The 14952-nt window shown below is 56.1% G+C and overlaps 2 protein-coding genes across 8 annotated transcripts in view; both read right to left on the minus strand.

Moving 5' to 3' along the window:
• Arhgap45 (Rho GTPase activating protein 45) overlaps positions 1-1504 on the minus strand; it is a 14006-nt gene extending 12502 nt beyond the window's left edge. Inside the window, exons 1-2 of one of the 2 annotated variants that reach the window (XM_031349931.1) lie at positions 1217-1504; positions 35-359 (exon numbers count right to left, since the gene is read on the minus strand). In XM_031349931.1, the coding sequence (XP_031205791.1) occupies positions 35-359; positions 1217-1309 (418 nt within the window). In that variant the 5' untranslated portion in view covers positions 1310-1504. The other variant, XM_031349930.1, reaches the window with a different exon arrangement.
• A 1048-nt stretch (positions 1505-2552) lies between these two features.
• Positions 2553-14952, minus strand: part of Abca7 (ATP binding cassette subfamily A member 7) — a 19163-nt gene continuing 6763 nt past the window's right edge. For 2 of the 6 annotated variants that reach the window (XM_031349502.1, XM_031349498.1), the window contains exons 17-47: positions 14552-14662; positions 13902-14073; positions 13493-13624; positions 13254-13393; positions 12586-12723; positions 12166-12353; positions 12032-12089; positions 11624-11901; positions 11402-11438; positions 11036-11134; positions 10813-10940; positions 10487-10611; positions 10307-10405; positions 9784-10071; positions 9435-9467; positions 9151-9328; positions 8895-9064; positions 7928-8105; positions 7704-7819; positions 6877-7021; positions 6652-6775; positions 6206-6335; positions 6013-6133; positions 5863-5925; positions 4686-4792; positions 4338-4479; positions 4117-4251; positions 3770-3873; positions 3541-3633; positions 2910-3150; positions 2553-2794 (exon numbers count right to left, since the gene is read on the minus strand). In XM_031349502.1, coding sequence (XP_031205362.1) covers positions 2642-2794; positions 2910-3150; positions 3541-3633; positions 3770-3873; positions 4117-4251; positions 4338-4479; positions 4686-4792; positions 5863-5925; positions 6013-6133; positions 6206-6335; positions 6652-6775; positions 6877-7021; positions 7704-7819; positions 7928-8105; positions 8895-9064; positions 9151-9328; positions 9435-9467; positions 9784-10071; positions 10307-10405; positions 10487-10611; positions 10813-10940; positions 11036-11134; positions 11402-11438; positions 11624-11901; positions 12032-12089; positions 12166-12353; positions 12586-12723; positions 13254-13393; positions 13493-13624; positions 13902-14073; positions 14552-14662 — 4226 coding nt within the window. In that variant the 3' untranslated portion in view covers positions 2553-2641. Of the gene's footprint in view, positions 2795-2909; positions 3151-3540; positions 3634-3769; positions 3874-4116; positions 4252-4337; positions 4480-4685; positions 4793-5862; positions 5926-6012; positions 6134-6205; positions 6336-6651; positions 6776-6876; positions 7022-7703; positions 7820-7927; positions 8106-8894; positions 9065-9150; positions 9329-9434; positions 9468-9783; positions 10072-10306; positions 10406-10486; positions 10612-10812; positions 10965-11035; positions 11135-11401; positions 11439-11623; positions 11902-12031; positions 12090-12165; positions 12354-12585; positions 12724-13253; positions 13394-13492; positions 13625-13901; positions 14074-14551; positions 14663-14952 lie in introns of all 6 variants that reach the window. The other 4 variants (XM_031349499.1, XM_031349500.1, XM_031349497.1 and 1 more) reach the window with 4 other exon arrangements.

A 14952-nucleotide genomic window follows, 5' to 3' on the forward strand; every position in this document is an offset into this window, starting at 1 on the left:
CCCCCCCCGACGGTGCTGCCCAGGAGACTCTCACCATCCCTCAGCACACAGTCCTTGAGCTTCTCCAAGCCCTCTGCAAAGCGGGCCACATCCGCCAGCAGGGTTGAGATGTCTTCTACGCCGTCGGGGAAAGCGCCCTCGGTGGGTAGCTCTGCGGGACTGGCCGCAGAAAGAGGGCTTCGGTACCCACGGCCCAGGGTCCAGGTGGCAGTGCCCGAGAGTGGGAAGCCCGCCGCACTGGCATGGCGGCTCAGGCTGGTGGGTCTTTTGAGTGTCCCTGTGCCCTTGGCCACCGTGGACAGGGACGTGGCTGGTGGCTCCAGGCCGGGAGCTTCTGTACAGTCCTTCTTGGGCAGCTCCTAGGAGGGTGTAGGGAAGAGGAGTTAAGGGAGCCCTCCATCCCAGACACTGCCTCAGTTTTCCCAGAAATTCCTCAAGGGGGTCAGAGGTCAGGGGGCAGAGAATTGTAAGCCCCCCCCCCACCTGTTACCCAACATCCTTCTGTCTTTAGCTTTCACAAACAACCGTCCCTACCCAAACCACAGCCAGAGGCGGGGCCTGTGGGGCACAGGAGGGAGGGGGCACCCCACTTCCTGGTGGGGGTGGGGAGGACCCTCGTGGGTCTCTAGCCCTCTAGCCATCCCAGATACTTCCACGGCGGGTGTCCACTTTCTAAAAAATGGATAACTTCTGTGACTTGTAAAGATCAACAAGCTCCTGGGTCTCAGGATGGTCCCAGACCTAGTAGAGATAGATACCTCTAAACCTCACAAATTCTCAAAAACTGGCAGGCAGCCGCAGGTCCTGGAGAAACTCAGAGACTCCCACAAATCTGCTCTGCACACCTGTACCCCAGTTCAACACAATTTCCCCATTGGCTTCCAGAACCCTAAAATTGCCCCAACCCCATTTTACAGTCTAGTTACTAGACTCCAGGACCAGTTCTACCCAGGACCTCCATTGACACATGACGGGGACATTCCTTATCAAGATGGTCGACTTGGTGGCCACCCAAGGACATCCCTACCTACCGTAAGGCGGACCCCCAGGTTCAGGCCTCTCCTTGTCGCCGGCCATCCTGACTGCTGGGGACTATAGCTGGCCCGGGTCCCCCAGCGTGGGCCCAGCATGGTGCCGTAGTTGCGCCCTGTGCCCATCAGTGGCCACAGGCTGTGGGTGTCATCCTGGGTCCCCACCCTCTCTGTGCCCCACTCACCCCTGAGGAGGACTGCGGGTTGGGGCTCCCCGAGCGGTTCTTTTTGGAAATAGAGGGAGTTTTCATAAGTTCTCGCTTCTTCCGAGAGAACATGGTGGAGCCAACCCCGGTGGCCCTAGGTGAGGACAGGCAGGCAGCGGCAGTGGTGGGGGCCTGGGGGTGGTCTCAGTCCTGCAGCGCCTGGTGCTGGCTGTCTCTGGACCACATTGCTCAGGGCCACCCCCTCCCCAGCTGTCAGACCCACGTGATGGGCTTGGCCCTCATTGGCGCATAAGTCTCCTACACAGGAAAAGGCCCTCAGCAGAGGGAGGGAGGGAGGTGACACCACAGATCCGCCCCCAGTGTGACTGTCCCTGGTGTCAGCTCTTATAGGACTCTGCACACTGACTCTGACACAGGTTCCCCACAGCAGGCCGCCTTCCACTTGCAGCCTGTGTCCTGAGGATGTGTGGCTGCCTGACTCAGGCATTAGCTGACCCTTGCTGGGACAGACCGTACAGTCAAGAAAGTCAGTGTCGTGTGTATACTGATATGTAAGACTAGAGAGGAGGCTGAGCAACAGAGGCTCACACACAGATCCAACAGACACCCCCTGACTCCCTCACCACGCACAGGTGACCCCCCATTCCCTGTAGTCACCACCCCTACAGTCTCCTGAAGGAGCCATGCATGCCCTGCGTGGCTTCCAAGCCTGCAATCCAGGAGCTCCACTGCCCTGCTGGTCTCCACTTGGCTCCTGTTCCCACTCTGCCTTCCATAATCCCAGCTCTGAGCCTCAGAACACATGGATGACACCCTGTCCCTTAACCATCCCAAACCCCACTGACCTCAGACACGCTGGGTGGCTCTCCAGGGCACAGCCCAGAAAGGCCGCAGCCTGCGGTACCTAGGCCCGCTCTCCAAGCTCTGGTCCAGCCACAAACCCAGCCAAGGAGCCCCTTAAGGGTCCCGTGCCTCCCACTCATAGTTGGATGGCTAGGGGTGGGTTTGAGAAGTTGTCGCAGGATGATGGTTGGCTGGCTCTGGGGTGGGCTTCTGGTCCGGCCAGGAAAGTACCAGGGTCCTCTACACCGTCTGGAACATTCCACAAGCCTGACCTCATCTCCACTTCACAGTCAGAAACACTCACAAGTCCCGCCCTTGGGTGTCAGACCCACATAGGTACATGCAGGTCAGGATACATGTGACTGGACACCTGGGAAGTGTCCTTGTTGCAGGCACTGATTGGCTGTCATAGCACCCATCACCTCTGTGGCCACAGACACACGCACATACATGCAGTAAGTGTGTGAGACTGTACAGGGCTAGGGCTTCTTAAACACAAACTCAGCCATGGTCTCATTCTTGTTTCTTTTTATTTCCTCCAGAGCCCAAGGCTTTCAGAGATCCTCTGAGCTTTGCCACTCAGTCCCAAGGCAGGCATGCTCAGATCATGGTCTCCACAGAGCTGGGGTCTTCCAGGAATCGGCTGACATGTTTGGGATGCTGCCAGCCAGGTGCAGAAACCTCCCCTGCTTCAGTCTCCTCCCGACTGCCCTCCTCTTCATCCCCTTGGTCTTTGGAGAAATAGAGGAAGACCTGGCAAGGCAGAGACATGGAGGGAACAGAAAAGCATGGGTGGGGGATGTCAGCCCAGGCTCCTGAGGCTCCCCCAGCTCTTCCCTTCAAGCCCTTTGATGGTGGCAGAAGTCACCTCCTCCAGGGTGGTCTGGCTCACAGAGAAGTCCTCCACACCGTGGGCCTTGCCCTGCGCAGCCAGCTCCCTGAACACTCCTGCCAGGGTGCATCCGGCCCCAGGTGGCAGCTGAAAGCGTAGCCGGCTGCCATGCACCTCCCGGAGCTCAGCACCAGGGAATGTGGTCCTGATGAAGGCTATCGCTGGCTCAGGCTGGTCCGGTGGGACCCTGAGAGTCAGTGTGTGGCCAGCCCCGAACCTGGAGGGAATAGGACCAGTGGTGCAGGCCATGGCCCCCACTGCTTCTTGAAATCTCTCTGCTCCCTACTTCCACTAGGCCTGTCCCTAGCCTGTCTTGTACACTTGGACCCAACCCAATTCCTTCTCACCCTATCTTGCTTTCGAGTCACGCCCGCGAGTCTATAAGACCACGCCCACTCAGGACCTGGCACACCCGTGTCCAAGGATGGACACCCCTTCACCTCCCCCGGACTCCATCCAAAAAACTCCACCGAACACTTTCACCTTCCCTGGCTCCCCTTATACAGTCTGGCTCCGCCTCTAAGAGGCACGGAACAGCCCTGCCCGGAGCTTCTAGCCCTGACCACACCTAGCGCTCTTCTCTTTGCTTCCATCCTGCCCTACTCACCTGCCTTTGAGATGCTGAGCGCTTCCCAGACAGCGGAACCGCCCGTTGACCATGATGGCCAGGCGCGTGCAGAGCGCTTCGCACTCCTCCATGCTGTGGGTGACAGTGTGAGTGCGGCTGGGCCCAGCCTGCCTGCTCGGGGACCACGCTCTGTCCCACCCTAGGGATCTCACCAGGTTCAGGATCACCTCATCCTGCGAGGTGGCCAGAGTGTGGCCCTGGGGCTCACCTGTGCGACGTGAGCACTACGGAGCGGCCCTCGCGCACCACGGACAGCAAACTGTTCCAAAGAAATCGCCGTGCACTTGGGTCCATGCCTGTGGTGGGCTCGTCCTGCAAAGGATATGGACTCTGAGCCAGGTGGAACCGCGGTATCAAAGCCTGCCCACTGGGGCTCCGTCCTGTCTAAGCCAGAGCACACTTCAATCACTCTGCTTAGGTAAAGTCCAAATGAAGCCAGGTTTTGCACAGGCACCTCCCCTATGGCCTCCAACAGCTCAGACCCCAGTTCACCAATGCTCGGCCCCAGTCACTCTGTTCCCATCCACAGCCCACTCAGATCCCGCCTTCACGCACCAGAAAGACCACAGCTGGGTCACCAACCAGAGCCAGGGCTGTCGCCAGCTTCCGTTTGTTGCCTCCACTGTAGGTGCCCGCGGGTCGGTCTGCATAGTTAGGAAGGCCCAGGCGCACCAGGCCCGAGAGCGCAGTCTGCGGAGCAGAGCCAAATGAGCGTGGGCCGGGGCCATACGGAGAGGGACGAGGCCCTGGCTAGCACGGGGACGGGGCATGTTCACCTGGGCAACTTGGGCCTCCGGCACCCCGCGCAGGCGCGCAAACAGTTCCAGATGTTCACGTCCGGTCAGTAGGTCGAAGATGGCATCAGACTGGGGACAGTAGCCCATGTTGCGGTGCGCGGCAGACGGCTCCTGGGCCACGCTGGGGTAGGGACAAGAAGCTAAAGAGCTTACAGGCCACCCAAGCAGGATTTTGCATGGGTGTCTGTGAAGAGCACAGGAGTCTCAGGGCATGGGGGCCATGCACAGAGGGGCGCAGGTCCCAGGGACTAGGCTGGTGAAGGACCATGTTCACCCAAGGGACATATGGGATATGAACCAGGGTTCAAGGTACAAGGAACATCTTACTTGTGGCCTGCCAGCACTGCTTCCCCACTGCTGGGCAGCGTGTCCCCTGTCACCATGCGGAAGGTGGATGTCTTCCCTGCCCCATTGACACCCAGAAGCCCAAAACACTGCAAGGAACATGCAAACGCGTCCTAGTCTAGGGCTGCAATCCACAGCCCCCAGTGTTACCAGGTGGAAAGAGGGAGGGGGGCACTAGAGTCTGGGAGAGGCAGAACTACCTCATCTAACAGAGAATAGCTTGGGGCCATCTTTGTTTTAGTTTATTTGTGGTTTTGGAGACCGGATCTCATGTAACCCGGGCCAGCTTTGAGCTCCCTACATAGCCAAAGATGACCCTGAACATCTGATCCTCCTGCCTCAATAGGCTTGCCTGTGTTCACAGATGTGTTCTGACCTGTAGTAGATAGCCAGCAAGAGACTTTGCATATGTGTAGTGGCCTAAGAAATTTTAACCGATAAGGACTTGATACAGGCATGTGTAGAGTAAGGCTCAATGAATGCTGTTAGTTCATGATAAAGGATGACCCCCGTCAAAGTGACATTCAACACCCCTTCGGTGATCACAGTTTGTGCTCAAAAAATGTGAGCACCAACCATCTGTAATGGGATCTAATGCCCTCTTCTATGTAGCCCTGGCTGTCCTGGAACTCACTCTGTAGACCAGGCTGGCCTCGAACTCAAGAAATCCACCTGCCTCTGCCTCCCAAGTGCTGGGATTAAAGGCGTGCGTCACCACTGCCCAGCTTAAATAAATCTTAATAAAAAGCCGCAGCCAAACCCTGTGTTTGTACATAACAATATGTTTTTTTAAAATATGAGCACACAGTAAGTACCTAGTGAGGTCTGATGGCTCAGTAAGGAGCTCAGAGCAGGGACATGGCTCAGGGATAGAGTGGTAGCCTAGAGTGCCCCAGTGAGGGGCTGGCGGTGTGGACTGGCTGTATAGCTTTGGGTAGGCACTTCTGAGACTCTGGGTTCTATGTCTAGTGCCACAAAAATAAATACGACAGCAGGTGCTTAACGAAAGATGGGTGCCCGGCACATACGCAGCACATACACAGTAAAGCCTAGTGAGGTCATGCCAAGGGGCTCGATAGAGGTGGGCAGAGAGGGAGGAAGTAGTCAATACCACCAGGGAGCTTGTCCCCTCACAGGAGGTGCTCTGCAATGGACTCACCTCCCCAGGGGGGATCCCGATGCACAGGCGATCCACAGCTGGGCTCCTCTGTCCACGGTACACCTGCAGGGGTAGGGCTCCTTTAGAAAGGATTCATACCCATACCACCCCCCACTCACTGGGCACTTACTTGCTTTACCCTGTGCCTACCTTGGTCAAGTCCCTGAGGACCAGTACATCCCCCTGGGTGGTCCCCTTGGTGACTCGCTCACGCTCTTGAGCCACATCCTCATCCTCCTCCCCCAGTGGCGGCAGCAGTCTTGGTTTTGGTCTGAGGGTAGACAGGTGAGTAGACTCTGGGAAGGACTCTGGCCCTTGCTGCCCTCACCTGGTCCCCACTGACTGTGGTAGGAGGCGGTTGCGGTGTTGGAGCAGGAGTGTGATGAGGAGGAACAGGGGTCCCTGGGCCACCATGGCCAGGAGGTTCTTGCCAATGATGTCCCAACGTAGGGGTGACTGGAATTGCTTGTCTCCTGTGGGGACAGGAAGGACCGGGTCTTGCCTCCTATGCAGATCACACTAGACTCAAAAACAGTGACCAAGACAACTTGTACTGCTAGGGTAGAACTGACATAGACTATAAGGTTTCACATGCTCCTTTATGTATAGTCAGACCTTTCATGATATGACCTTTTAGTTACATTTTCTTCACCTTTAATTTGACACAATTTTTTGTGCCACCTAAAATTGTTCACTTAAAAGCAATGTGTCCCCATCCCATATAACTGAATTTGGAGGTGGCACTCTCAATCATGCTGTTCACAGTCCCCACCTGACAGACATTCTCACCTAAGCGCTCAAAGGCATCTGCCATGGCCTGGTTCCGCACCATGTCAATAAGCCCTCGGCCAAGGCAGAAGTGGGGGAAGATAAGAAACACTTGCTTCAGGATCCGGCTCACTTCTTGCAGGTTCTGTTCAGGATAGGTAGAACCTAGGAAGTCAGTTACTAAACCCAATGTTACCCAATAATTCAGTCCCATCCTCAATCCCAGGTTTTGTGCAGGGGTACCACCTGATCTGAAAGCAGTTCCAGCACGAAGGTGGCCATGCTGCTGTTGATGCCAATGAAGAGGTTGATGCAGGTGAGTACCACATAGGCCGTGCTGGGCACGGAGAAGAAGAAGGAGGCTGGGTACATGAGTGGCGTGATAGACCAGCTGGGAGGAAAGAATGACAGGTGCTACCAGGACTTTATGTGTTGGATGTCCTTAAGGGCAGCCACACATCAAATTTATGCCATGTGCTAGGATGTGATGAGCTTTTAAGGCCACATTAGCTCAGCTCATAATTCTGTCTCTGTCTCTGTCTCTGTCTCTGTCTCTCTCTCTCTCTCTTATTCTCACAATGTAGCCCAGTTTGTCCTTGAACTCACAGTGATCAACTTGCCTCTGCTTCCCAAGTGCTGGAATTAAAGGTGTGAGCTACCATAGCCTTTTAATTTTTTTTAAGGTTTATTCATTTTTATTTATGTATATAAACGTTTTGCTGCTTCTATGTACACATATTATGTGTGTGCCTGGTGCTTGCAGAGGTCAAAAGAGGGCATCAGTCCCCCCATCTTTTTTTTTTTTTTTTGGTTTTTTGAGACACGGTTTCTCTGTGTAGTTCTGGCTGTCCTGGAACTCACTCTGGAGACCAGGCTGGCCTGGAACTCAGAAATCCACCTGCCTCTGCCTCCCAAGTGCTGGGATTAAAGGTGTGCTCCACCACTGCCCGGTGAATTCCATCATTTTTGAGATCCTATTGGACCTCAGAGTCTTTTTTTTCTTCAGTTACTATAGATCCCTTTTCCCCCCACACCTCAGAGGAGTTAGAACCCAGGGGACAGGGGTTTCTTACCCATATAGCAGTAGCAAGAGTAAGAGAGCAGGCAGGTTCTCTGGGGCCACATAGGCTCTCTGCTGAAAGGCCAGGAAGATGAGCACCACTATGCACACTGCCACCAGGTAGTTACACTGTGTCCAAGACATAAGTCAACTCAGTAGCTCAGAGGGCCAGGGGCTGTGCCTCCCTTCCCTCTCTTGATGCCATCATCCCTATCAGGCAGTTAGCCACACACACACCATGTCCCAGAGGAAGTTGCCAAGCCAGTAGAGGGTTTGGGGCAGGCCGCTGACCAGCTGCAGATGCTTGGCTCTGGTGATGCGTTCCTCTATGAGGACCAGGGTAAAGCTGGCTGGGACAAATGACATGGCGAAAACCACACAGATGGAGACAAGGACATCCACAGAGGAGGCTATCCTGTGGGTACGAGGTCAGGGGTGGCTCAGAGCAGAAGGGGTCATGGTGTTGAGGTCTCTGGGACTGATCCCCCATACGAGAGAGGGTAAGGCAATTTTGGGGGTATAGGGATGTGAGGCCTGGGTTTTTGGTAAAAGTGGGACAAGTTCCAGGGGATCCAGGGTATCTGGATGTTTCTCAGCCTGAAAGTCTCCCTCCCTCTCTCTCTCTCCCTCTCTCTTTCTCTCTGCCAGTCTCTCTGTCTCTCTATCCTTTTCTTTTTTCTTCCTTCCTTCCTTCTTCTTCTTCTTCTTTTTTTTTTTTTTTTGGTTTTTTGAGACAGGGTTTCTCTGCGTAGCCCTGGCAGTCCTGGAACTCACTCTGTAGACCAGGCTGGCCTTGAACTCAGAAATCCACCCGTCTGTCACCCAAGTGCTGGGATTAAAGGCGTATGCCACCACTGCCTGGCTCTCTATCCTTTTCTTAGTTTGTTTTGTTTTTGAAATTGTCTTTGGTTTTTTGAGACAGGGTTTTTCTCTGTGTGTCCTGGCTGTCCTGGACCTTACACTATAGACCAGGCTACTCTTTTCTTGAGACAGGGTGTCTACATATAACCTAGAACTCTCTCTATATATAAACCAGGTTGGCCTCAACATGCAGAGATCCACCTGCCTCTGCCTCTTGTGTGCTGGAATGTAAAGGTTTGTGTCTGTGCTACCAGGACGTCTGGCCTTTGCAGTGTTTGTCGGTGTGACATTTTGTCACCAGCCCTGAGCACCATGACCAGTGATAGTAAACGGACGGACTCACAGAGTAGCTTCAGACAGCTGCTCCTTGGTCAAGTTCAAAGGATGGTTGAGCGTAATGATGCTGTGGTTGTGGCGGGCTGGACCAGATGGTAGGAGGGCGTGTAGGAGTCCATTGTTGGCTCGGTTCACAAAGGCTACCATTGCATGCCAGCCCTTATTGTTGAACCAGATCTGAGCAGAGCAAGGGACGTAAGGTCCAGAGACGCATATGACCTTGGCTCTCCTTGGCCACCCTGCCTGCTAGCCCCGGCTCCCACCTTGAGGCTGTTCCTGGCGTCAAGGCCGAGGGCCCACTGGGTGAGGTTGTTCAGGATACGATCAAGCACGTTGCCAGGTTGGGGGCTCAGCAGCGCTCGCATCTCTGCCACTGTGCGGGCCACCTCATGTCCTGAGGGCAGGTCTGGATCTCGGCCTCCCAGGGAGAAGCCCCCATATCTGGAAAGTGGTTTGGGGTGGAGACAGGGAGAGTGAGGGCCTGGGGAGTGAGCAGAGGGTGTGGGGAAGTAAGAAACGGGGTTTCCCAGACCAGGCCCCTCCTCACCTGACTTCATCCACCCACTTCTTGGTCTTCAGGCTGCGGGAGAGACACACAGGGTACAGAGTAATACAGTCAAATGAGAAGGTAAGAGGGCCGGGGACCCCACCCAGCCTCCCCAGTGCTGTGCACACGGAGCTGGGGTCCTCACCCCTGGTACACCAGCCTCCCCAGTGCTGGGCACACGGAGGGGATCCTCACCCCCAGTACACCAGCCTCCCCAGTGCTGGGCACACGGAGCTGGGATCCTCACCCCCGGTACACCAGCCTCCCCAGTGCTGGGCACACGGAGGGGATCCTCACCCCCGGTACACCAGCCTCCCCAGTGCTGGGCACACGGAGCTGGGGTCCTCACCCCCGGCGCACCAGGCTGGGGTACGTCTTCACCAGAAAGTCAGACACGTTTCGGCCAGTGAGATTCTGGATCACCTCCCCAAAGCCAGCCACAGCCTGGGGTGGTGGTGGACCCCCAGCCCCAGCAGGGCAATCTGGCAACAGGCGACGGACTCCAGGCTGGCTGCATTGGCAGGCCGGGGATGGAGATTCTGGCGTCCAGTTGCCGCTAGCCAGGATGCTGGCCACATTGGGAGGGACCTCAGGGACCGTGAAGTAGCAAGCCAGGGAGTGTGTACACTCAGATCCCCTGTGGAGTGGAGAGGGAGAGGGCTGTGGGTGCTAGGCAAGGGGCCCAGGAGACACAGGACCCACAGTTCAATGAGAGGAGGGAGCCATGATCACCAGAGCCATGGAGGGAAACTGAGGCAAACCATGGGAGTCACAAGGCAGAGCTCCAGGGAGAGAGGGCAGAGAGAACCAAAGAGGAAACTTAGGCTATGCTGAGACGGTAAGCCACTGAGAGCTGGCTGGGCGGGCCTCACCTGGCAGCTTTGCCATGCACACTGGAGTCCTGCAGCCCGGCCTCCCCTAGCAGAGCCTCCAGCAGCTTCATCCGGTTGGGGTCCCCAGGGGCATCCTCACTGCAGAGTGACAGGCCAGCACTGTGACTGTGGCTATCCTGTCACCCACCCAAGGTCACCTGCTCACTGTCCAGCACCCACCTGAAGAAGGAGACCTGAGGACCATACATAGCAGGGCTGAGCTGCAGGGGTGGGTACTGGCCAAAAGGAGGCACAATGAGGCTGAAGAAGAGGGCCAGGCCCACAAAGAGGGCAGGCAGCACGATCTGGGGGACAATTCTGTCAGCACCCACCTCCACACACTCTACCCCGCCCCCGCCCCCTCTACCACCTCCCATGGCTCCCCAGCCCCGTCCACAAACAGTACGAAATGGGTTGTTGTGGGACGCAGTCACTGAATGACAGCCAGCATGGACAACAGACACCCCAGACAGTCACCCATCCTCCTCAGTGTTGGGCATGGTCACCTGTGCAAACAGGCCCCGGCGGCTGCGGCGAGCAAGCAGAAAACGCTTGTGGAGCAGAGCCCGGAGCTGTTGGCAGGTAAGTGTCCAGCCTTGCACCTGGGCAGCGTTGGGTGCAGAGCCCTGTGGGGCTTGGGGATCCAGCATCAGCTTAGCTGTGGGGGATGGGAGGGTGAGCTCGGGCACCCTGGGGGCCACGAGGGATTCGAGCAGGGGAGAGACTCACCCAGCTCCCCATTCTCCAAAACTGAGGCCTCTAGCCCCGTGGGGGGTTGCGGAGTGCATGTGCGAAGGTGCAGCTGCTGTCTCGAGTCAGAGTCACCACCTGTGGGACCAACAGGCTTCAGGGCTGGGGACGGGGCGGGGGGGGCGGTGAGGGGGGTGGAGGGTGGCCTTGCTTCCAAGGAAAAGGAAGCCAGAGCCTCTGGGGAAAATGGAGGCCAGAATTCAAAGGGAGGACTTGTTGCCAGTGCCAGGGAGGAACTCAGGATTCAGCACTGAGGACAGACCCAGCCAAGGATGGAAAGGAGTCTCAGGCCTGGTTTGACTCTGGACCAGGGTTGCTTTGAAGGATCACAGAGCTAAGACATACCTTCTCTGTGTGCGTCCTCCACCACCTTTAGGAAGATCTGAAGAGACAGAGCAAGAGACTCACAGGAGGGAACTCTCATACATCACTGATCCCCCCAGACCTCTTCAAGAGACTTCCAAGCTATCCACCTTTCCTAAGCGCCATCCTTCCTCTCTGAAGTTCCCCCTTGCCATCCATAAACAGACTCCTATTCGTCCTTCAAAACCCTACTAGATCCCACACCTCCTCCAGGCTGGTGTCCGAGATCCCGTAGCCAGTGAGCCCCAGAAGCTCCAGCTGCTGATCCAGCTCTTGAAAGACCATGGCGAAGCTGCCATCCAGGGCGCCCGCGTAGGGCAGCGTAAGCACCAGCTCGTGGGGCAGTTCCTCCACCAGCTGTGCTCCAGGCACATGCTGCCGCACTAGCTCTAGTATCCGGGCTGTACTTGGGGTGATGGGAACGGCATCAGGAGCTGGGGCCTGGCTGCTCTTGTCTGAGGCTCCTCGTGTGTACACTGCGTCTGTGGGCAGAGGTCAGGGGTAAGACTTTCTGGGCCAGGGTACGAAAGCCCAGAGGTAAAGTCTGGGCTCTTGAGTTCTCTGAGTTGCTGCCCCTGCCCTTCCCTCAGGGGTCTCCTGACCCAGGCTCACCTGCCACCGTGCCCTTGTTATCTGACTTCTTTTCCCATCTGGTGTCTTCACGGTCTCCCTTCAAAGAAAGACAGTGGCCCATCTCAGCAAGACAGAGCTGGGGACAGGGCTCAGGGACCAGCTCTAGCCCTCACCTTCGCATCATGCGTGACAAGAGACTGAGAACTCTTCACCAGCGTCAGGTAGTAACCGCAGCCCAAGTGTTGGCGCAAGAAAAGCGGGGACCCACAGCAGCACAAAGAGCCACCTGCCACCATGGCCACACGATCTCCCAAGAGCTCTGCCTCATCCAGGTGGTGAGTGGAGAGAATCAGTGTCCGACCTGGGCATAGGGACCCAACCCATGTGAGTCACTGGGCTCACCAGGTAAAGACCTAAGCAGCAGTGTCTCCCAGGAATTGCCTAACCCTATGCAGCAAACTCCTGTGCATCCCTCAAAACCCCATCCCAGCATAGTTGGAAAGCTTTTCATAGTTAGAAACCTTTTTTTTTTGGTCCCTCAAGCAGAAACCAAGGGAACCTCAGGCCATTCCATTCCATCTTCCAACTCTTACCTTCTCTGTACTTCAGTAGCAATTCCCAAATGCCACGGCGGGAAGTGGGGTCCACGCCAGCAGTGGGCTCATCCATGATAACCACGCGAGAGCCACCCACAAAGGCAATGGCCACAGAAAGTTTTCGCTGCATTCCACCTGGTCGGAGAGGGTAGTGGGTGGGCCTGGTGCTGCTGCTTGTGCTCAGATGCTGAATTCTGTGTCCCAAGATCTGGCCCGCGCCACGATGAGCAGATCCTCATGCATACCGGCTTTTGTTGTCTAAACCTTGCCCCCCACTTATCTGTGATTGGTTTATAAAGATGCCCACAGGCTGTAGCTGGGCAGAGGAAAGGGAGATGGGGCTTCCATTCCTGGGCTCGGGGTTACTGACAGGGAAGCAGACAAAGCAGCACAGAGGGATGATACCTGCCCAGCTCTACTGCTTGTAACGCCCATTATAAATAGAAAGGTTTGTGTCTTTTACTTGGGAACAAAATGATCTAAGGTGGGGTAGGAATCCCCAAATAATATTTACAGCAACAGGAGAGACAGTGTTAATGTGACCCACCTTGCAATGTGCAGGACAGTCTCCCTTCCCTGCCTGAGTGTACACCAGTGTCCTGGTCAGCCCCGGATGCCCTACACCCCCTCCCCACCATGGAGGGAGCCTCTGTAGGCCAGCTCACCAGAGAGGTGACGTGTCTGTGTGTCCCGCTTGGGGATGAGCCCCACATCACGTATCAAATGTTCCTGCTCAGGGCCTATGGCAGCTGCACTCACGCCTTTCAAACGGCCGTAGAACCAAACGTGCTCTTCTACCGTCAGCCTGTGGCCAGGGGTGATGGACAGAGGCTCCCTTGGTATGTGTGTCTCAGAGGATCGCAGCCCCCTCCCACCGCCTCCATCCAAGCCCACCAGAGCTCACATGTCAAACAGCACATTGTACTGTGGGCAGATGCCCAGGTGGGGCCGGATGGCTGCCATGTCGGTTTGCACATCATGGCCCAGGATGGAGGCCGAGCCACTACTGGGTGGGAAGAGACCACTCAAGATGGACCTGTGGGTTCAGGGATCTGAGAAGTTGCCCTTCATGGAAAGAGGAGCCACCTACGCTTTCAGGGCACCTGCTGTATGCTCAGGCTGTATGCTGTAAGCTTGTTCTCCGTTCACAGGGAAGGGCTTCCCAGGAACTCCCTGTCTTCAGCCTACTGTGTGTCTAAACTAGACCCCACTCCTGCTTCCACAGAGCACCAGGAATCCTCGAACTCCAGTGCCTAGGGAACCGATGGGGAAACCGAGGCTCAGGAAGGTCAGCATAGTGGCTGGCAACTCACAGTGTGGTTGTCTTGCCAGCCCCATTGTGACCCAAAAAGGCAGTGATGTGGCCTTCGTAGAAGTCAAGGTTGAGCCCTCGCAGGGCTGGCTGTGGACAGCCACGAAAATGCTTCTTCAGGCCTCGAATGGAGACACCAGGAACCAGGCCAGGGGGTGGCTCTTCCACCAGAACTGTGGAGGGGAAGCAGGGTCAACTGAGAACCAGGGGGTCCCTCAGAGCTTATCAGTGGAATTAAGAGTCAAGGGAGACAGGCGTGGTGGTTAGGTCTGTCAGCTCAGCTACTCTGGAGGCTGAGGGAGACTCGGCCTGGACAACTTTCGTGAGACCCTGTCTCAAAATAAAGTATAGGGTGGGGGGGATGTGGCTCAGTGGTAGGGTCTCTGTCTACAACTGCTCTAGGGAGGCACTGGAGGCGTGGCTCAGGAAGGGAGCTCCTGCCTCAAACCAGCAGAGAGGGGCTGAGAAGGCACTCGGTGGTAGAATGCTTGCTTAGTGTGTAGGAGGCTTGGGAAGGATCCCTAGGGGATGTGGCCAGAGTCCAGGGATCTGGAGTGACTAGGGGATTGAGTTGCCTTGCTGGACCTGTTTCTCTAGGGAAGACAAGGGGGTCAAAACCATTGAGGGTTACTAAGAGTCACGGGACCTCACCCTTGGGATCTTGTGGGGTAGGGGCTGAGACGGAACTCTTGGGAGGTCCAGACCCACACCAGTAGCTCCTCCGAAAAGGGAAATTCCATGGCTCAGGGATTCCATACTGGCCTGGTGGAAAGTGACCCTCGGTTACACTTGTAATATCCATGAGACGTGAGAGCTTCCAGCTACATGCTTGGAATCAGGGCATCCAGGAAGAATGGCCACGAAGCCCGGCCTTCTCCCTCGGTTCCGTCTCTGCTCCTCAGAGACAGCATAGCTAGGAAGTGACTTCCAGGAACCCAATATCCCAGAGACACATCCTATGTCTAAGAGAACTATGATCTCTTGTGTCAGGCCAGTGACCATGCACTCCAGCAGGAGGCTCCACCTATCCTGCGGCAGTATTTTTTTTTTTT

Source organism: Mastomys coucha, unplaced genomic scaffold (genome assembly GCF_008632895.1).
Source record: "Mastomys coucha isolate ucsf_1 unplaced genomic scaffold, UCSF_Mcou_1 pScaffold4, whole genome shotgun sequence".
In the NCBI taxonomy this organism is placed as follows: domain Eukaryota; kingdom Metazoa; phylum Chordata; class Mammalia; order Rodentia; family Muridae; genus Mastomys; species Mastomys coucha.